Source organism: Drosophila elegans, unplaced genomic scaffold (genome assembly GCF_018152505.1).
Source record: "Drosophila elegans isolate 14027-0461.03 unplaced genomic scaffold, ASM1815250v1 contig_208, whole genome shotgun sequence".
Classification (NCBI taxonomy): domain Eukaryota; kingdom Metazoa; phylum Arthropoda; class Insecta; order Diptera; family Drosophilidae; genus Drosophila; species Drosophila elegans.
In genome coordinates, this window is record NW_024545578.1 from 26,025 (window position 1) to 47,692 (window position 21,668).

Consider the following 21,668-nt stretch of genomic DNA (forward strand, 5'->3'; position numbering starts at 1 on the left):
TGATCTTTTTGTGTGTTGGTAAATGCACTGCTATAAGGCAATTTAAGCACCCCAGCTCAAAACTATCAGAATTTGATAGTATCCCGACTGCGGCGTTGGCAGAGATGATTGCGATGCCGGAAACTTGACCTGTCAGCCAACAATCATAGCAAACGCAAAAAAAAATCACTCTCTCAATCTTTTATTCCAATGAATGAGTGATATATGCTAGTGATTTTAGGTGCTTTTTTGCTGATACTTTTGCTAAAGAAAAAATAATTATTGAAAAAAAAAGTTTTTAAAAGTTGACGTTGCTTAAACGAATTTTATTGAAAATTAATATTATTATGAGGTATCCGTTAAAGTAAGTAATTTTTCTGTGGGTAATATTCCGTATTTTTTAGACAAAACTTTTTTGTGCGAAAAAGACATACATAATGTTTTCTGAAAGTTTAATTTACTACAATTTTTTATATATATAATTGTCTTTAATAAAGAAAAGAGAATTTAAATATCAGCGATATTGCAATAAAATGGTAATGCATTTCAAAGCAACAAGGAGTTTGGGAGATCCGATTTTTTCTTCCGGAAGTGAATAATTGTGTGAAGAAGAAGGCACACATATTTGCAAAAATCAACGAAAAAATGTTTAAAAATAAATTATTTTTAAGAGGTGAGCCGGTGGCAAAACGATTTTTGTTGAAAATTGTTTTTGTGAGGAGGTAACCAAACTATTTTTGCAGTATATTATTACTATTTTGAGGGGGCAGGTCCTTTATATTCTATTTGCAACCAAAAAAAAAGACTACTTCGTGAAAGTTTAATGCAGTTAGCTTTAAAACTGAGAGAATAGTTTGCGTAAAAACGGACGGACAGACGGACATTGCTAGATCGAATTTTCTAGTGATGCTGATCAGGAGTCTACATATTTAACAGGGTTGAAAATGTCTCCTTCACTGCGTTGCAAACTTCTGAATGAAATTAAAATACCCTCTAGGTTATAAAAATAATTACATTTCTTTGTGTTCCTCGGTAAGAACGGAAGGAACGGAAAGGAAGATCGAAAGCTGGACGACTTTGTACTGCGCCATGGATGCGTGTAAAGGCTTGGCAAAGCAAAAGACAGTCAAGATATTAGACACCAATTTCCTTAATGGTTATTATATTTCATATGATGCAAAAAATATTTAAATAATTTTCATATTTCAAAACATTAGTTTGTTTTGTTTCTCCAAACTGAGTTTTACGCCAAAAATCATAAATGTACAAAAAAAATTTTAAAAATATGTTTATCTCGGCAGTGCGTTTTTTATTTGCGAAACTTAGACTTCTGGTTATACGACTTAACCCCAAGGCCACGAGATTGAATCTCTCGTTTCGACCAAGCAAGCAATAACATAAATCAGAGAACACAATTTAAACCTTTCTATTTTTTATAAGAAAAATTTTTAGTTCTTAGGAAATGTTTCTAATTTTAAGGGTCAATAGTTATTTTAGGGTCAGGGTACAAACATTTAAATATCTATATTATAGAAAACATTTCCATATTTTAGAAAATATATTTATTTTTAAAGAACATTTCTCTTTTAAAGAAAACATTTATATTATTTTTGTGAGTGCCAATCCATTATAGTTCTCGATTGAATTGGATTACATTATTATTATAGCTGTAAGGGTATATAGGCTTCGGTTTGCCAAAGTTTGCTTGCTTTTTACTTTTAATTTATTAAGCTGTCAGATCAAATTACGATATATAATTTAAATTTATTCAAAACAAATGCAAAAAGGGGTTTATTTACATTTTAATTTTTTGTACAAAAGTCTTATGGTAATTAGCCTACTTTTCACTTTAAAGTTATCTGGTAAAGGACAAAATATTTATTTAAATATTTTTTATTTTACAACTCATATAATAATCGTTTAAGTTTATATGGTTAATATGTACATTGATCTTATTGTAAAATATACACGTGCATCTGAACTAATAATGAATGTAACTGTTACATTGGATTTCAAAATAAAACTACATTTGTGAAATCGTTATTCAAGTTATTATATGAATCATATACAAACTACAATATTATTTTTCTTCTTTTAATGATTTCTTATCTGATTTGACCAAAATCATTTTAGCGAAAATTTTTAATTTTTTGAACAAAGTATGACTCTAGCGCCTCAGCACACTTATAAAAAGAAGATTCCTTCGGGTTATAGTAACGGCAGTTGTCAAAGATTTTTGTCATATCGCCTATAAACTCGGCTAGTTTAGTGTATGCGTTTGATTCGATTTTGGTTTCCATTCGTTTGAGATCTGTTAAGGATGACATTATTTTAAATTTGACATTTTATTTATTATGCTTAGCTTACCCATGGGCTCTTTAATTACTTTGTAATAGTCAGGTGCTTCCTTCGGATCAACCGGTTCCATAAATGGCCAAGCACTTTTGTGTAACTATAAAAACAACATAAATATTATATTTGTTGAAAAATCATGGGCAGAGTGAGCCAAGTGTAGTTAAGAAGTATGGGTAGTAAGTGATCCCTAAATCTTATTATAAAGCGCGCTTTTTGCTACTGACCCCAATACCAGACGGTGTCAGTAAAAACGTTTTAAATTTATAAACAGAATGTAGGGTATATTAACTAAAGTATTTTGTGCCCTATTTTAGTAGTACACCAATTTTAGTCGAGTGTCCCGACTACTGAATACCCGTTACTCCAGATTAAAATCGGGTTTTGCGTGGCGCCATCTGTGGGCCTGCAGTGGCACTACTACCATCCCAAAACTTAACGTTTTTGATAATATCTTTTAAAATAATGGTTCGACGGACATGGTTAAATTAAACTGCAAGGGTACAAAAAAGAACAACATTTTTAAGGTTATACGCTGCTTAGCGTTAATGAAAGGTGCAATTTGTTTTAATTGAGAATCCTTCTAAATATAACAAAGATGATGATCACTATTTTAGATCTCGTGCCCAAACCGTTACTACTTCGACCATTTTTCCGAGTGCATTGAAACCGACCACAAAGTTGTATTTGACAATTTCATAGTCGAATCATTGGAAGAACTTCAAAATTATTACCTGTATTTGTTTAATTAGGTTTTTAAGCTCTTCCATTTGATTGGGGGAAAGTTTTTTTATGTTATCGGAGTTTGCATCTGTTTTCCGCTGGCATTCAGGGCACACGTATTCATCAATAAACTCCGCTTCGCTTTGCAGTATTCCAACGCAACGTCCATGAAACCAATCCTGACATTTATCGCAACATATATAAAATTGTGACTCGTCGTATGGTTGACGACAGCTGCAATAAAGCTGCTGAGTCTCTCTCGCCTTCTTGCAATCAATGCAAATAAATTCCGAAAGTTTTTTCGAAGCTTCTTCGGTAATACTGACACAATCACCATGAAACCAATTGCTGCATAGGTCACACCCAACGTAAAACCTAAATTAACAGTTGTAAATCAAGGCAGATATAAAAAAAAAACAAATTTTTGTTAACTTACTTTGTGTCATCATATGGAGTACGACAAATGCAATACAACTTTTCCTTTTTCCTGGTAAATTTCTTAGGCCTGCCGACACCATGCCTGCTGTTCTGCGTATTTGCCTCTGTCCTGTGGTTTTTGTTAATTTTGTTTAAATTTGTATATGCAGTCAAATAACACGGGTACATAGTCAATAAAATCCACGAATCATTTGTACTTTTTCAAGCTTCTGTGTGAAAGTCCCTTACAAGCCTAAGTTCCATCAGGTAAGCATTGCGCGGTATGCTAAGAATACGGAAATTCTATGTTTGGCGACATATTAAATTATGTAGCCCATTTAACTGGAATTACGCAATTTCTTTTTGCTGAAAAACTTACGTAATGCACCAAAGCGTTATAAAAAAAATGTGCTTGGACAATGACCACGTCTTTGAAACATGTCGTCAAAGTTTAAATGTCTGATTTTAAACAATTTCTCCGATCTTAAAATGCCTCTAATATTTCTTAAATTTCTTTATTTCAACTTGAATTTCTTTTGGAATCTACAATCTATGTGTGTTTAAATTTCGGTTTTAACCGTTATCATACTGATATTTGTTTAGATTTTTTATAGAACTGAAACCAAATTTTTTTTAGAACTGAAACACAAATTTTGGATATCCAATTCTACTGTCTTTTCTTCCATTTTAAATCAGTCAAGAAACCTTTACTACGTTATGTAATATAAAATCAAGTTGACTTGCATTAAAACTTTTTTCAATGAAAAAACAAGCAGAACATCCCTTGGTTGTTTTTGAAATGAACATTAAAAATCTATGGTCTTAAGCATTACAAAATTTAATGAATTTAAAATTAAATTTAAAACATTAATTTTTAAAAACTTGTTAAAGATTGCCCATGACCGTTTTTGGAATTTGAAAAAATAGTACTATTAACCAAAAAAATATTGTGGTGTTAATGCTATAAGAAATCAAACTAAATATTTTAATGAATACTACTACAGCCGAAATAAAATCCAACAGAACTGAAGATTCCAAAATAAATAAAAATTGTGTTTATTGAAGAAATGTTTTTCATAGGTACTTTCGTCGTGGTGAAAATACGTACTTTTTGATATTGCGGCGGAGTGTTAAGAAAATTTTGCACACAAAATTTGGTAGTTCCAGTCGTGTGGGCTTCATAATTCATCTAATTTTCGTATTTTTAGATACACCGAGGAATTAGTGTAGGACTATTACTTGGGAGCACCCAATTAGCATAGAAGAGTGCAATTGGTTCGGGTAAATGTTAAATGTATATTTTGTAAATACCAAATGCAGAAATATACAGTGTTTGTTAAAGTACTAGTTTTTTTGATCTAGGTACGGTACAAGAAATTTGCGTAAAAAATGTTAGGTAAGGTAAAAGATACACAATTCTTTAAGTATTAGGTAAGCTAAAAACGCAAGGTAAAAAAAACGCTTTTTAATTCAATTATTTTACCAACTAATCATTTCGAGGTCAATAGGTTCTTCTCAAAGTTGCATTTGAATAATTATACTTTCTATTCGCTTTGGATTTATATCTTCCATATGCGGTGAAATTTACTCATATATTATAGTTGCAGTAAAATATTAATTTATTATATAATTTATGACTATATTTGTGAAAATACACCAATACTGAATTTAGTGACATCAAGCTAATTTGAACACAAAAACATATATAAATATTTAAGTACCTAAATACAAAAGAGAGCATATTCTGAAGATAAATAAAAATTTGTACCTAGGTGCGAGGTGTAAGGCATTTACAATTGTACAAAGGTAGAATTATTTATTTACACCCGAAAACTGTAAATAGATCAATAAAATAATTACCGTTTAAAGTCCATGTTAGGATCGCCACTTCTTTCATTTTCGCTATGTTCTTCTTGTGAAGCTACACTTAAGGGGCGCACATGTCGCTGGACTTTGGTTTGAACATCTTCTTGTATTTCATTTTGTAAATTACGTTCCAGTAAGGAGCGTTTACGTAAAATACTTTTTTTAAGCAGTTCTTTATGTCGTTCCAATTGCAATAGCTTTGGATCGCCGAGTTCTGTCACCTCTTCATTCTGCCTGTGATTTTTGTTTAAAATGCGATTAAAATTATTACTTGTCATTGCATTTGGACGTTTTAACGAAGTTCGAATTTTCCATTCAGCGTCATCGCTGTTCTTATTTCTTGTTACAAAGCAGCCTTGGTTTGGAGTAAGTACTTGGCTTGCACTTTCTTTTGAGCTTAATTCCCAATCATCTATACAGTTTGAATTTGCATTTTCTCGTTGCTTTTGCATATTAACAAGTTTTTCTTCAAGTTCTGGGCTCAGATTACCTTGTTTAAGAGCATTTGAAATAGCTAAAAAGCAAAACAATTTTTTAATCTTAAAAAAAGTATTTTTCATAATACTTACACTCTTGAATATAGCCGCTGGTAACAACAAAACTCCCGCATTGGTTATTTTCTAAGTCTGTTTCTGTTGCCTCGATCTCGGAATGACTTGCTGGTTCGTCATTCTCTAAGCCCTCTAATAGGAGAGATTTACCGACAAAGGGCTGGTTAATTGAAATATTAGATTTTTCTGTTTCTGCACATTTTCTATGCTCCTGTTCATTTCCATTGTTTATGGAATTAATTCTAATAGTTGGGTTGGCTTCGTAGGTTGCTAGCGCAGTCGAGTCGTTGTCGACGTTGTTGGTCTGCAATGAACATCGTTTAAGGTCTTCACTTTCATATGTTAGGCGATGCTGTTCACTATTGTCTTGATCTTCAACTAGAACTAGATTATACGTTTTTAATTTTTTTGCTTGCAGAATTGGCTTACAACTAATGTTGGTGTGGCACGGCAAATCACTTATTGAAATTCTACCTTGGGTTACTTCATTTTGGGACGTGGGTTCAATTTGGTTTGGAGGACTGCAGACGACGATGAATTCATCATCATAGACTTCTTCTTTCATTTCATTCAACATATAATTCGAGTTCGCCACAAAAGCAATTGATACGCCGCCACCAACCTAATTGTTTCCAAGATGGTGAGTTGTATTCAGAATCAATAGTTATTTGCGCATATATGAACGTGTGCGAAAAAAAAGTGTTAGAAAAATTTGTTTACAGACACACCTACCTGACTTTAATCAGGAATCAGTTGTAGTATTTACTCCAGGCAACCTTTTTTATGTGTTATTATAGTTGAGAAGTGGTCGTAGTTGTCGAAGAGATTAACACGAAGTTAGGAGTTGTAGTTGTTGACACGCGACATTAAGGCATGGTTAAACATTTTTAAGCAGTGAGAGCATGAATTTTATTTTAAGGTATTTGAGATATTTTGTATTACAAAGATAAGATAGTATTTAAATTGGATTTTAAATTATAATGCAAAATTGTGGCTAGAGACCATTATGCTATGTAAATGGTGGAAGGATACGTGAGGTGTGTATTCGGAGTGTTAAGTCGAAATTTAATTTTAGACAAGTGTAAACTTCATTTCGATTTAGATGAGATGATTATAAAAATGGTAAAGCCTTTGTGTTTATTTTGAAGGATATTATAAAAACTACCTCAATCGCGACTTTAGCACATGCGTTTATATGGAGAAAACTTCATTTAATTTGCCATTTAAGAGAGCGACACTTGCCTTTGATTTGTATAACTTCAAATTTGTCAGCCAACTAAAACTCTGCGTGGGGTTAATCTCTTCAGCAATTCGTATTTTAATTCATGTTTGATTTAAGACGGAAATTTAATTTGGCCATTAAAATTATGACCAATTTAATTTGAATGCAATCATTTGCAACTGATTCAACTGATTTCTGGTAAATATTTATAGCCTATTAGCTCTGTAATTTGTATTCTTGCACTGATTTATAAGTTATGTTTGAAGAGTTATCTTCATACCTATATATGAAGCATGCGCTTTTTGTCAACACAAAGGCCAATTTGAACATAATCATCCAACTAATTCAGAAACAAAAATTCACAAAAGTTTAAACTTCATTTTTTGATTTTATAGTTATGGAACTAAGGAAAATCGAAGTATAGCTAGATGGCATAAATATCTTTAAAACACAAGACACACGACTTAAAATTTGAAATATCGTTGAATTTATAGTGTGTGTTTATTTTAATGAGCTGAAACAACTAAAGCAAGAATTCAGACCAATTAATTCTTTTGTCACGTAGAAATTTGCGTACGATATTTTACTCAATTTATTTAGTAGTTTATTAAAAAATGTAGTAGTAGTTTGTAAAAATTTTAATATTTATTGTCAATTATTCTTTCTAAGATTTTAATTGGCTTGTTTTTCTTGCTTTAAATAACGATTTATACTCTCTGGGTGTAATTATTGAAGGGGATAAGGGTAAACGCTTTATTTAACTTTTTAATTTTTTAAAATTTGGTTTTCCTTGTTTTAAAGCATAACTGTCTGAGACTATGCTTAAACATTTTGAGTCGTTCCTATCAAAGATGATAACAGTATCAGCATTTTAAAGAATTATCCGTTGGTTAGATGTCGAACTCGAAACTCTAAATCGGTGACCAACAAGGTTAAAACACTTCTAAACGTAACTTTTGAAAGTTTACAGGTATGTTTTAATACATAGCAAAAAGGCGTTTAATAGCGTTGAGCCATATATAATAAACAGAGTGAAATCGCATTAAACGTCACTTTTTCTGTGAAAAGCTAACCTTTAAAATAAATTATTAATCGAGTATATAAAAAATAAAAAATTAGGTTTTGGCTTTTGAAATGGAAGTAAAGCATTGTAAGAATTTCAATTGCATTTATATGGTATAAAAAATGTTTTACAAAGTTTAAAAACTTTAAACAACGCCATATGGAAAAGTATGTTTATTCGAATGAAAAGAAACAGAGCTGGTCATAATTAGTTATAGGTTTTATTGCAAAAAGCGCTTTACATTTTACAATTATATTATGTATTAAATAGAAACCAAGTGTCCCAGGCAAGAAAATCTAATTGAAACAGAGTTGTTTTAATACTTTTGCCTTCGCTTAAAACATAAGATCTGAATTATTTTTAGTAAATTAATGTGCTTGCTACTCACTATTCAATAGTTACTTATATTTAATAATATAGTCACATTTTAAGATAAATACATTGTTATATTATTGAAATTAAATGGACAAAATAAATATGTTTTATTTGTATTAACTAATTGGTATAATGTATTTGTAAACATCACGAACTCTTCGATTAGAATTGATTGTTGAATAATTATGTTGCAAAAAAAGCCTTGGTTCATATTTTATTAATGTCTTTGTTGCTGTACTCGGGAATACAATTTTTTAGATTATTGCTTAGGAATGTATACAAATGTGTTAACGCAAATATTAAAAACACGTTCATTATAAATCAACAAACTAATTAAAGGTACCAAACGAAACGTATAAAAAGTGCAAGTAAAGCAGCAACATGCCTCTCAGGTTTAATAAAAAATTAACTTAACTTAAACATAGAATGTAACAAGAAACAAGTTGGCATTTCGGGCGAGAATCAGCAAATCTACTCCTAACAGTCCTGATCTATTTCTAACTGCTTCTTTCGCATTAAAATTACAATTAAAAACTACTCACTTGCTGATGCGTAGCCGATTGGTGAACTGGGGTAAGAGGAGGTGGTTGTGATTGAACTGAAGTTTCCGGCTGAACCGCTAAATATATTTTTGTTGGGCCTAGAACACCGAGTTTGCCATTTGATTCTTGAGCTGTAATAAATATAAGAACCCGTTACAGTAGTTTTTTTTTATAAATAAATCCTAACTACTCACCCTTCATTAATTGCTGCTTCACCTGAGTTTGCACTAGTTGCAATTGTTGTGCCGTGAAGTCGTTGCCTACCAGGCCCTGCAATACTATGCGAGGCCCATGCTCCGTTTGCAATACTTGAGCGGTAACACATTTAATAACTGTTCCAGGAGGCTGATTTTGAAGAAGACTTTCTTCAACACTTAAGGGTTGCTGCTGGGCTTGTCCCTGGGCAACAACGGGCTGTTGAGTGATTGAGTTATCATAGTTAGTGGTTGACTGCTGAGGGATTTGCTGCTGCTGGACAACGACAGCCTGAGGACTTTGTGATTGGAGGGCTTGCTGTTTGACTGGTGAGCTTTGTGGACTTGCTTGCGCCATTGCAGCGACTGAATTATTTGTTACTATGTGAGCGTTCCCATCGCCTTGGTGTTTTATATGTGCTACAATTTGCGCCTGATTATTTCCCAATGGTTTAACGATAACTTGTTGACCGTTTACGGTGGCCACCTGTAATTTGCCTTGCGCCAATTGCTGGGCTAAAGTGGAGTTTGGAACTAGCACTTGTTGCGTACCAGATTCATTAACATCTACTGTAGTGATTTGAGCTTTTTCTTCAATAGCTGGCTGTGATTGTTGTTGAACCACAAGTTGTTTAACCAACTTCGTTTGTGTACTTGGGGAAGATTGAACAATCTGGTTTGATTGGACAACAAATTGTTGCTGGGGTTGAGCAACATGCTGTTGTTGCTGCTGCTGCTGGGTTTGAATTTGCTGCTGAACCATCTGCAACGCTTGACTCTGCGGCACGTTTCTCTGAGTGACTATTGTTTGACCGGGGCTCAAAATGATCCGTTGTCCGCCAACTACAATCTGCTGTTGGACGTTGCTGGTGTTAACAATTTGCTGGATTACTTTTTGCGTTGGCTGACTTCCGACCTGGGTCATTGAGATTTGCTGCTGAGGTGATTGTTGAATTTGTTGTGAAAGAACTTGAGATTGCACAAGTTGTTGCTGTTGAGCTGGTGATGAGCCTTGTTGTTGTGCAGGTGAGGTGGATATAATAACTTTTTGACCCTGTGCGTTTTGGCCTACCACCAACTTTGAACCGGACTGAACGAATACTTGTTGGAGGTTATGTCCAGAGGAACTCGTGTTCACCACTTTTGAAACTACTTTTTGAACGGACGGCGATGAAGATGTTGTTGTTGCAGATGCCACTGCCGCTTGCTGCTGCTGTTGGGCCAGCAACAATTTATTCTTAATTTGTGCCAGCGGTAAAGCAACACGCTGTGAAGATGCTACAGATTGAGTCCCGGAATTCTTCGCGACATGCTTAACTGCAATTTGTTTTATTACTGGTGTTACTGGATTTGCAGTAGTCGGTGCTGACGTTACTGCTGGTGATGACGGTGTAGAAGCCGGCCTGATGGGAACCTTTATTTTGTTTCCTATAAATATTAATGCATTTTACTAAACTTAATAATATGCTGATATTAAGATAAGACATACCTTGCGCTGCTACATTTGATGTAGTTGTGGTAGTCAGCACATGCAATTTTCCGTCCGGCATCTGAACAAGCTGCTGACCAGGGTTTAATCCGCGTACGCTGACCTTGCCATCTGGCCCCCTTATGATTTGCACCTTATGAGGTGTAGGAGTAGATGAAGTAGATTGCGTGCCAGACATGTTGTTTACCATGGAGGATGCAGTCGCTGTCGATGGCGTGTTTGGTGTAGTTGTTGCTGTTCGTGAAACTTGTGTAACTGCTTGCTGAATGATTCGTGTTGTTCCATCAGGGTTTTTGACAATGACACGCCTACTACCAATAACTTGGCCCTTAACTAAATCATTTAAAAGAAACGTTTAGAGAGTCAACACACAACGCTCATTTAAAATAACTTACCTGGGGTTACAGAACGAGTGACTTCGCTAGTGCCGACCAATTTTCTCTGCTGGTGAACTGCGCGTTGCAATTTCAATTGTTGTTCCATTTTTTCCTTTACATCTTCACTCGATTTTGGTGTCAATTGGACGCGACCAGCGCCGCCTGAAATTCCATTAGCTGAAGTGCTTGGAGCCATAGTACCACTTGCCTCCAGTTGTCGGGATGCTACAGATCGCGTTACCGCTGATAAGCGTGCCTTTTCCTGTTTCTCTCCAATAAATTTAATTTCCCATAGTTCTAGTTTATCTTCCTCGACCCATTCCTCGGTAATTTGTGGCTCAGTTGGCTGGGGGGATTCAGCGCGCTTTCGTTTTCGCAGCCCGGATCTTATGGATGTTACTTCTGTAAAGTTAATATGTTATAGAAAGCACAAATAAATATTTTAAAGAATTGTATGTTTATGCACACAAATTTTTAAACTTACCTCTTATAGTTTTAGGCATTTCAAGTGGAATGACAACTTTTCGCCGCAAATAACTAGTTTTTTCGCCGTAGCGTCCTGCATGTCGAAGTTTTAACAACTCTAAAGTTACAATTTCAGTTTCCGTCGTAACCTGATGCTTCCCATCAGTGGAAGGAGGCTTCGCTATCATATCGTCCCAGCGAAGACACGACCACAATATTCGAAGTTGAAGAGCTAGACTGGATAACGAAGTAGCATTAGACGTGCGATAGGACCAGCACGTTCGGAAAAGGGGACGCGAGCACTGATATTGCCAGATAGTGTTATTTTTTGCAGCGTGATGAAAACCATTGGTTGATGATTTTCCTCCCAGACGGGCCAGCTTAAGCAGCTCGAAACGCGGCAGCACCAATAGGCTTCGTTTCTTTTTATGAGTAAGGAAATTTGAGATAAGAGGGTATCGTGAATATGATGGTTTTTTTGAAATTGTCATTTTGTCCTCTGTTTTTAAAGCTTGCTCGTATAACTTGGAAGGGGCACTAAGAAGGTATACACGACCCCGAGGTGAATTAGAGGAATAGACGCGCTCCTTTCCATTATCAAAATATTCCCGGTCATATTTTTTTACGCATTCGCGTTTTACTGATCGTGCAGTGATTGGAAATCTGCGGTTCTGTTTGTTAAGTGGTATGTCCTTGTCTAACGTCTGATCCAAAACATCTTTTGTACCAATATAGGTTTTTTTAGATTTTTGATTACGTTTTCGCCGCCATCCACTTGTCACATCAATATCTTCTGCGTTAGCTCCTGAGCATGATGAGTTTATGCCTGCTACAATAGAGTCTTCAGTACTCTCAATTTCAACATTACTGCAAACATCCATACTCTCGATATAATCCAATTTATCTGAGTCTTGAGTGTTAGAGTCTGTATTTGTATTGCTTCCGGCGTTTGGATCATCTTCTTCTTTGATTCTTGCGTTGGTTCCGCAGTCTTTTTCAAGCAGCAAGCATTCGCTTAATAATAATTCTGTAAAAGGAACAGCGTTCGAGCGAGCGTGTTCCCAATCCTGGAGTAAATCCAATGGCGCTTCGGATTCCCCTGGTTTCCCATCATCTGATTCATCCGTCACTACTTGAGTGGAATCTCTCTTACCCTCAGTGAGCTTTTGTTCGAGAATAGATGGTTTTTTTACTGCTCCCAATATAGCGGCAACCGTCTCTTTTGAGCCGTTTCCTGCAGTATGCGCCTTGCGTAACAACAACAAAAGTTCTTTTTTGGCTCGCGCTTTTTGAAGACACAATGGCGAGTAGCAAGTATTTTGAGTTATTTGGGATACGGCGTTTGAATTCGTATTACACTCCTTTGTGTAGCAACGAAATATCTTAGCAAAACGATTTAGTTGGCTAAATTGCAAGCGCACTGTTTGAATTTGTTTAGCCAGCGAATTAACTAGTTCCAAGTTTACGTTTGCAGTACCCCCCTTTGATGGGACTTCAGTAAGGCGGAGTAATCGCTTCTCTAGACACGTCTGTTTGTTGTTGGCTGCAACATGTGGAGACGAAATTACAAGCGGTTTTATATCAGAGGCATCGTTACAAGCAATCTGCTCTTCGACCTCGGCCAGTTTAATACGACGATCCAATAAATCATCTAACCGACATTTGCGAGCCACTTTCGGATAAAAACTACGCCCTGGAGCATTAAGTGCTTTACTTACATCGATGTGGCCCATCATTTTTTTTTCAACATCTTCGATTACTTTTACATTTGTATATTGCTCCGGTAAATAGTGACACACCTGACCATCAATATTGCTTGACTGACATTGTTGCATAAATCGCTGAGTGCGTGGGTCGACTAATATAATTTCATTAACATCATTTTCAGCTCCCATTGTGTAGTGGACATACACTCTGTTGTGTAGAAGAGGTTGAGGTCGGCGGGCACGAACACCACAGCGACGACTGCTTGAGAGCCAAAGCCAACCCCACTGGCCGTGAACACGATATTCTTCTCCTTTTTGCTTCCAGACTTGATGCTTAAGACCCAGGGTATACTTTATGTAGTTGAATGCTAGGCGATTACGTTCTTCCTCATCATCCCGCTCGCGTTTCTCGCGCTTTTCCAGTTTTTTTCGCTCTTCTCGTTCGGCACTTGTTATGCGATGCAAAGTTGTATGACCAAGTTGTTCGTGCCAGACATTAGCAAAAACAACACTCTTTAGGGACGATTGAAACAGTAGCAATACGGCTGCAAAATCCGATGCGCGGCGGGCATTCATTACAGCAGAATTCCAAACTTTTTTGTTAACCACCCAGTTTGTGTTTAAAAATGGAGCTGCAATATTGGATTCGAAGTTAATCAACGTCTGTCTAAGCGTTGTAATCATATTTTCGGTAGTTCCCATGGTAATCCCAATCCATTTAAAATCGGAAGCAGTCGTTAACGAAAACTTGTGGGACAAATGACGGCGCTTATCCCGCTCCTCGTTCCGTTGCGGCTTGTTGAGGGCAATTGGGTTTGTTGAATACTGGTTAACATAATTTTTGAATCCTTGCTCCATACCAAGTTTAAAATGAAGCGTACCAGTACTCAACTGATTCGATTTCTGACGAGTTACCATTTTGCTTTCTTCCTGTTTTTTTGATCCCTCTATCGAATGGGTTTCGGTTTTGGCTTCACCATCTTCAGCATCCTCAACCATTTCCTTTTTTTCAAATAATTCATTTGTAGCCTCTTGTTCTATTTCGATTAAACTTCGCTTAGTGTGTTTGTGCTCGTTGGTTAAAGACTCAGTAAGTTTCATTTGGCGTTCGATTTCGCCTTGTCGTTCTGTTAAATTGCTATGCAGCCGAGTTTCCAATTCTTCGGAATCCAATCGGCTTACTAGCAATTTTAGCTTACTTATCGTACTATAATACCAGCAAGTGCAATCTGCCTGATCCTCGATAAAAATACGGCGTGCAATAAACCAATATTTGCGCCCATGACGATCAACACCCAGGCTATCATGCCGGATAAGCACGCCCTGTTTTTCCTGGGGCAGGACGCAGTCCATTACGCCACTTACCTTATGTGATCGACAAAGCCCGCACTGCCAATCCTCAGTAGGTACGTCATTCATTGGAGGGTCCACACATTCCAAATGATAGACGGCAGGGCACGTTTCGCAGCATAATAAATCACCAAGTCGGTGGCACACTCGGCAATGGTCGTCATAATGAATGGGCCCTTCCTGGAGCATTACATCGCGTATGGAATTGGCCGTTAAATATTGATCTGTCAAGAACTGGAGCACTTCAAGACGGCTTTCTATGCCCGTATAGGGGTACTCAGTTCGGCTTAAAATATGGAACACGTTGCGATCAAATGTCTTGTCACTTTCAACATAGCTGCGTAAAACTTCCGGCCACGTTAAAGCATCAATCAGGTAAAGACTTATATTAACAGTATCCTTTTGATCTAAGGGGCCAAAATGTGTACCCTGAGCATCCTCTTCGCGTAAGATCGCCTTTAGCAGCATAACATGTACGTCTGCCAATAACGCACTTTGCTCCTCACAAGCTAAGGCTGCGCAAAAGTCTTCAAATCGGAATGGCGAGAGGCGGACTAAGTGGCGAAAACGTCGTAGTACTTCATAAATACTAAGTGCACGCAAAACGTAGACGTTGGCTATAGATAGATCCTCCGACGAATCGGGCAGTTCAAGCGCTGCATATTGCCGACCTTCCTGCAGCCATACAGGTTCTGGGCTAGGCGGACGAAGAGGACGACTAACTCCATTTTGGTTGAAGCTACATACGGAGAATTCAGATTCGCTCTCATTGGCCGCTTCCAGGCTCTCGTCATCACTGGGTGTAAGTAGCATGTCATCCTCATTGTCTGATTTGTCTTCTTCAGACTCTCCAAAATCAGATCCGTAGTGATATTCTGACTCATACCCTATAATATAAGACAAGTAGATATATTAAAAAAAAATATTTTTACCTTTTATTATTCAAGGAAATGCCTAATATATAACCTGTCATTTTGTTAAGCTACTTTGGTGGGGCTCAGGTGCTTTTGTTATGAATCGGGCGATAGTTAACGTTACAATGTGGTCGGCGTGTGCCAGTAAAATATGAAGTCACGAATACTTGCCATTTGTACTTTCAAAACTAGTATACCATCAAAATATCTTAATTTTATCGATATTAACAAATTAAAAGAGTTTAACTATACTATTGACAGTTACTTACCCCTAGTTAGTGATCATCAAACAAACCAAATAAATTGATCAATATCAATGCAGGCTTTTTTTAAACCGATAGAGTTACTGTAAATTCGGCAGGTTCGTTTGTATGTTTTCTCTTAATTACCTTATATTTGCGCCAAGGTTAATGGTTTTAAAATACTTTTCAAAATCTTTCTTTTATATTTCAGGCACGCGCCAATTTGGGAGGCAACATTCATAGTTAGTTCAAATCTGTGTCATTGTATTAATCTTGGTATCATAAAATATCTACTAACAATTATAAGGTATAACCAATGTTAGTGTTTTAAGTTACACATTAGAAAATCTACACCATAAAATGATGTATCTTTGGAAGATGAGCAAGTAATGTAAACCTGATTATACTAACAAATATTTTGGAAGTAATCCGTCACGCCGCCTTCGCGGTTTAAAAAAATCTAATTTTTTTTATATTCTTAAATTCCAAAACATTTTTAGAATATGGTGTCAATTTTTTTCAAGTTGATCCGAGTGATAGTTTTGGAGATACATTTTTTCGCCTATAAACTAGTTTTTGATATATTTATTTTTACTTCTGATACTTCTTGCAAAAAGTTCTGCTGCCAATCCTTTTTTTCAAGGGACTGCCGGAAATGTCGGCCTCATAGCAAAGTTTTGCCTTTTTTTAAATTTCACAAAAGCTTAGTTGAATATGAATTTTTAAAATATTTTATATGAAAACATTATTACAAATAATAGCCATGTAGCCATGTAACCCCTTGAAGCATACACAGTTCTAAAACTGTTCGAATACATTTTGGCCGTCGATGTAACTGACAACTACACAAACAGACCAATTAAAAAAAAAAAACAATCAACAATCTGTTAGAATGTATCTTATATCCAATTATATTATTACAACTAATAGTGATTTGATTATCAGTCGATATTTTTCTACAAAACAACAAATATTCCAACATTATAATTAAAATATATAAATATGATTTACAAGCTGTAGAACAAAGCCGCTTGATCCAAACCATTACTTGTGAAACCAACGTGATTCGGCTTTTTTAAGGAAGCTAATAAATCGCGTAGGAAGTACCGAATGGCCTGGACACTTTGAGCCTGGATGTTGATATATACAGCTCTAGAAGCCCCTGACAAACCCCTAGTGGTGGGGTAGTCCAAGTCTGTAGCCTAACGATACCCACCTTTCCTTCCAGCGAAGCTGCTGGTGTTGGGCTGCACGGTAGACTTGCGACCGCGTCCCCTCTTGGCGGCGCTCCCGCGATTTCCGCGGTTGTGGTTGTTGTGACTGCTCCTGCTGCCCTCGTCGCTCTGGGGAGAGATACCCCTGGAGGCAGATGGCGTGCTGGGCTGCGACTTGCCCTCGCTGAGATACTTGGGCTTCTTGAGCAGCTGGTAGTTGAAGCGCCCTGTGGCCCGCTCGTTGGGCGTCTTTGGCGGCCGACCACGTTTACGGCTGCCGCGTCCGCTCATTTTTTCTGTTCTTCCTTGTCTCTGTTGCTTTATCTGGCCTCTGGGCTTGGGTGAGTCTGTGGGTGCTCAGATTTGGTTTAGATCGGAACCGCACAGTAAATCTGAAACGAGAGTTGGAGCATTTAGCACAAGTTGCCACCGCAGACCAATTCGCTTTTCATCTAAAAACACATTCAAACACACATTTACTCGACGGCCTATGCGGAAAAAAATCGATCAGCCTCCCAGCAGCTAATTGCATGCACTTCACTTTGTTCGAATCGGGCAAACTTGGCACACGAAAACCCGCCAAAACAGCTTGTTTCGCTTAGCATAAATATGTAGTTCCGATTAAATATAGTAGGTGTACGCATGTACGTATATTCAAAACATTCCGAGCTTCTAATATTCGATGGCAAACGCACTGGACAGCACCGAGAGTTCGCGCGTGTGTGTGTGTGCGAGGAAATGAAGCCAACGCACATTGTCCGCCATTTAAAGAACGGAAAAAATATTCGCGACTGCAAAAATGCCACTTCTCTCAGAATCAACGCTTCTTGTCGATGTACAAATTACCCAGCATGTTGGTGAACAATTGCAGAGGGTTTAACACAATATTTTTAAGTATTTTAAACTGTCTTCATCAAACTGCGAGAGCCACTTTTACCTAACATTTCAGTTCTGAACACAACTGGAGACGGTGTACAGTCGGCCAATCACAGCGACCCTTCTATTTCTCGGTGCTGCGAGCGACACCTTGCGTTCGGTTTTGGTACCGGATTGCCTACGGTTGCACGAACGATATTGACACGGTTGCTTTCGATATTTACCCCTAACCGCAAAATTGGATGCCTTTTGAATTTGAGCGCCAGATTTTGGGACAAACCTTTAAAATCTTGTTTTTAAACAAGCAAATGTAGCGTTTTATCTAAACAAAAAAATAACTATAGCTTAAGTAATGAATTATCGTTTCTTTTAGCTATGCCTTGAAAGTATACTTTTGATAATAAGTTGGACAAAATAAAATTCCATTGCCACGCTTCGACTGAAAAAGCTTTTAAAAATTTAAAATTAAAAACACAATAAACATTCCTTTTTTAAGCAACAAAATTTTTTTTTTTGTTTATTTCAGTGGTTTACCATAAATTGATGAATTTAAAAAAAAGGTTTATTAAGAATTGGACAAAGTAATAAACAAAGTATTTTAGGTAAATTCGGTACTCAGGCTTTAAATTGATGAATTTAAAAAAAAGGGTTATTAAAAATTGGACAAAGTAAAAAACAGAGTATTTAAAAAATAGTTTAAAAACTTACCAGTAAACTTCTGATTTTGTAGCCCTGTACACATTGTTATCTTATCACCTGCACAACCCGATTCTTCGGTGGAATACCGACTGTTTATTCGCTAGTATTACTTTATAATTCAACCTCAGTGGTTGCATTCCATATAGTTACCAGAAAAGTTTTATTATTCCACATGTGCGTAAACTTTAATTTACATGACAGGCTTATTTGGCCATGAAAAAGTTATCTTTTAATTTTAATAGAAAGTCATCAAAAATTTATACCGTCATATTATTATTATAAGTGTATCTTTAAATATGAGTTTTCTAATATAATTCGATGAGTTTTAATCATTTCTAAAGAATGTGGTTCCAGCTAACTTGCACGGCATTCTGACGTCATATGTTTTATTAAGATAACATAAAAATAGGAAGGAATAACACTCATTCTTTTGGTTTCTTAAAGATAAGATAAATGCATATTTCTTTTTTTTAACAATAAATGAACGTAAAAAGCTTTTGTTTACTTTTGTTTTTGTCCTCGGACTTGAAACCGCAAAGTTACTATTTCCAAACTAAAAAGTTTATAATTTTCATGTATATCATTCCAGATTGATATAAAAGGGTAATCAAAATGAATTTAGGTTTTTGGAAAATCGTCCTGGCTTTGATCAGTTTAAAAGCGTACTCCAAAGCATTGGCACAGAAGACCGATATGCACAACCATTTTAAGGATTCACAAAATTCAAGGTAAGAAATTATCTTTCTTTAAAATAAAAATACTTGATATGTTTTTTTTTCATATTCTTAAATATTCTATCAGTATTATTCATAAAGACATATTAGAAGTAACTTCTACTGTCGTATGGGACGCAATATCATTATCATCTGTTGTGGACGAAAGCTATTCAACTGAAACTACAATCGGTAGTAAGCATTCATCCCTTGCACCGCTTCAAAGTCCTAAAGAAAAACCATCAGCCCCGTCAGATTGTTCTCAGCGTGAAAAATTCAGAAAACAACCTATAGCAAAAGAATCTTCACGTTTGCGAAAATGCTGTCCACATGGCGAAAATTTAGATATTTATCGCGAAAATCAAAGTGATTCTATGTGTGACAACGGCATTATAAATTTTAGACCAACTATTATAAGTGCAGTTCTGTTTGATAACTGCATTGAAGATTTGGAAATACAGACTTCTCTAGACATTGACATCGGCAATCCTTGTAACAGGTATTCAATAACTGAATGTAGTGTAATTAGCAAAGTAAAAATTCTTCAAGTTTAGCTCCCTTCAATATGACGATCAGGAGGACGTATTTTTTGTTTTGCAAGACGGTTCCTTGTTAATTATTGACAAGTTTGGCAATGAGTCTTACACAGTTGAAGAAAACTATTGCTTGGATGTTGATAAGTCAGGGCATTTTTTTGCGTTCACGTGTGTCACACAAGTTGAAGAACAAATTGCTTTCGCAAAAGTAAGTATTGATTACCCAGACTACTCTTTTTACAAAAAACTAATTTATGAAAACTCATTCCAGGTTGTTTTTGTTGCCGTTTTAATGCTTATATCTATGCCTTGTCTTCTACTAGTTAGCTACTTACACATGACCCTTCGCTCACTGCGTAACTTGCACGGTCTCTCCCTAAGTTTGATGTCAATGTGTTTGGCTTCTGGATACTTTGTGCACTCCGTCGTACACATATATGGAATTCCCAACCAAGGATTTATTGGATACGTTATACAGTTTTTTATTTTAAGCTACTTTTTCTGGTACTTTTGCATATGCTTTAATGTTCTTTTAAATGTGTGGTACAAGTTGCCCTGCTGCATTCAGCTTTCAAAGTCCTGGGTAACGTTTAATTTTGCATGTTACACTGGTTTAGCTTTTTCCGGACCGGCTACAATAGTTGCGCTAACAGTTCAAAAGGGATTACCAGGAATGCCGTCTTACTTTCTCCAAGGCAAGGTTACCTTTATCTTTACCTTAATAATTTAAGTTATTAACTAAATAATATTTTTTATTTAAAGGTCTCACGGAATCAATAAGAGACTCGCAACGCTACTTTATACCACCAGTTTCCACGGTCCTTTTTCTTAGTTTTTTGGTAAGCTAATTCAGCCAAACTACATCTCATGTATTTCACTCGCCGTACATCTTCAGCTAAACATCATATCATTCTTTGGATTTCAACGTATAAATAGATACGAAAAAGCTGAAAAGATGGGTCAAGTTCATCAAAATTTATTGTTTGATCAACAGAAATACGAAGATGTAAAAAAGGAGTGAGTGTAGATTTTATTTCATTCACACTTTGATAATGATTAGCTATTCACTTTTTCCAGCGCCAAATGTGTCAGCTTACTTGGAATAATTATGGTCATAAGCTGGCTACTCGAAATAGTCACATTTTACTCAGGATCGAATTCTAATTACCTATTACTTTGCGACATGGCGAATGGGCTTCAAGGCGTTTGGGTGTTGCTTATATTTCTTGTTGTAAGGAGACGTCGCACAATAATTTTACGGTGGTGGTATGATCGTGGTTCCCACGAAATTGAAGGCACCGAACTCCAAGCTCTTAGTAATAATAACAGTCCCACATAGAGATTAAATTAATATATAAAATACTTATTACAATTAATAATTTTCTTTATTGAAAACTTTTTCACCCAACAAAATGATTGGGAAGAGCACAAGAAAGTTAGGATATAAAAAATAAAAGTAACATAGTTATAAATGAAATATTATTCCCTGTAGTTGTTAGGTTCAACAGTACTTGCAAACCGTACTTTATACGCCCTTACAGCTATAAAAACTATAACTAGGATTTTTATAAAACAAAAAATCACAAAACTAGAAAGGAAGCAAACTTCGGCAAGCCGAAGTTCATATACCCTTGCAGCTATTGCAAGAATTTAATACTTTTGAAACATTAAAATTATGATTTACTTGGGTATATGTTGAAAAATATTGAAGCTATGATGATTTGCAGCTCAATTATTAGATAGTTATTTTATATATTTTGATGAAATTTAAACCGTAATTCTTAAATATTTAACCATTACTAT

At 35.9% G+C, this 21,668-nt stretch overlaps 2 protein-coding genes across 11 annotated transcripts; one reads left to right on the plus strand and one right to left on the minus strand.

The window, feature by feature from the left end:
• Positions 1-284: 284 nt before the first annotated feature.
• Positions 285-17,999, minus strand: LOC108146157 (nucleosome-remodeling factor subunit NURF301). 9 transcript variants are annotated; one of them, XM_041707906.1, is made up of 14 exons: positions 17,979-17,999; positions 17,044-17,433; positions 11,635-15,558; positions 11,169-11,552; positions 10,774-11,106; positions 9,285-10,712; positions 9,091-9,221; positions 6,318-6,510; positions 5,907-6,266; positions 5,332-5,851; positions 3,491-3,601; positions 3,066-3,429; positions 2,347-2,431; positions 285-2,290 (listed from the first exon to the last, which is right to left on the minus strand). In XM_041707906.1, the coding sequence occupies exons 2-14, from the start codon at positions 17,330-17,332 to the stop codon at positions 2,109-2,111; spliced, it is 8,304 nt and encodes a 2,767-aa protein (XP_041563840.1). In that variant the 5' UTR covers positions 17,333-17,433; positions 17,979-17,999; the 3' UTR covers positions 285-2,108. The 9 variants fall into 9 exon arrangements, with proteins under 9 accessions (XP_041563840.1, XP_017127520.1, XP_041563838.1 ...); XM_017272031.2 differs by having other exon boundaries at positions 5,907-6,272; positions 6,363-6,510; positions 17,516-17,998; XM_041707904.1 differs by having other exon boundaries at positions 17,516-17,998.
• A 728-nt stretch (positions 18,000-18,727) lies between these two features.
• Positions 18,728-21,356, plus strand: LOC108145688 (probable G-protein coupled receptor Mth-like 14). Of its 2 annotated transcripts, XM_017271244.2 has the most exons (8): positions 18,728-18,790; positions 19,206-19,344; positions 19,418-19,828; positions 19,884-20,073; positions 20,137-20,560; positions 20,628-20,704; positions 20,761-20,882; positions 20,943-21,356. In XM_017271244.2, exons 2-8 carry the CDS (start codon positions 19,229-19,231, stop codon positions 21,202-21,204), a joined length of 1,602 nt encoding a protein of 533 aa, XP_017126733.1. In that variant the 5' UTR covers positions 18,728-18,790; positions 19,206-19,228; the 3' UTR covers positions 21,205-21,356. The 2 variants fall into 2 exon arrangements, 1 of the variants encoding a protein (XP_017126733.1); XR_005977191.1 differs by lacking the exon at positions 20,761-20,882 and having other exon boundaries at positions 20,137-20,565; positions 20,943-21,018.
• The last annotated feature ends 312 nt before the right edge of the window (positions 21,357-21,668 follow it).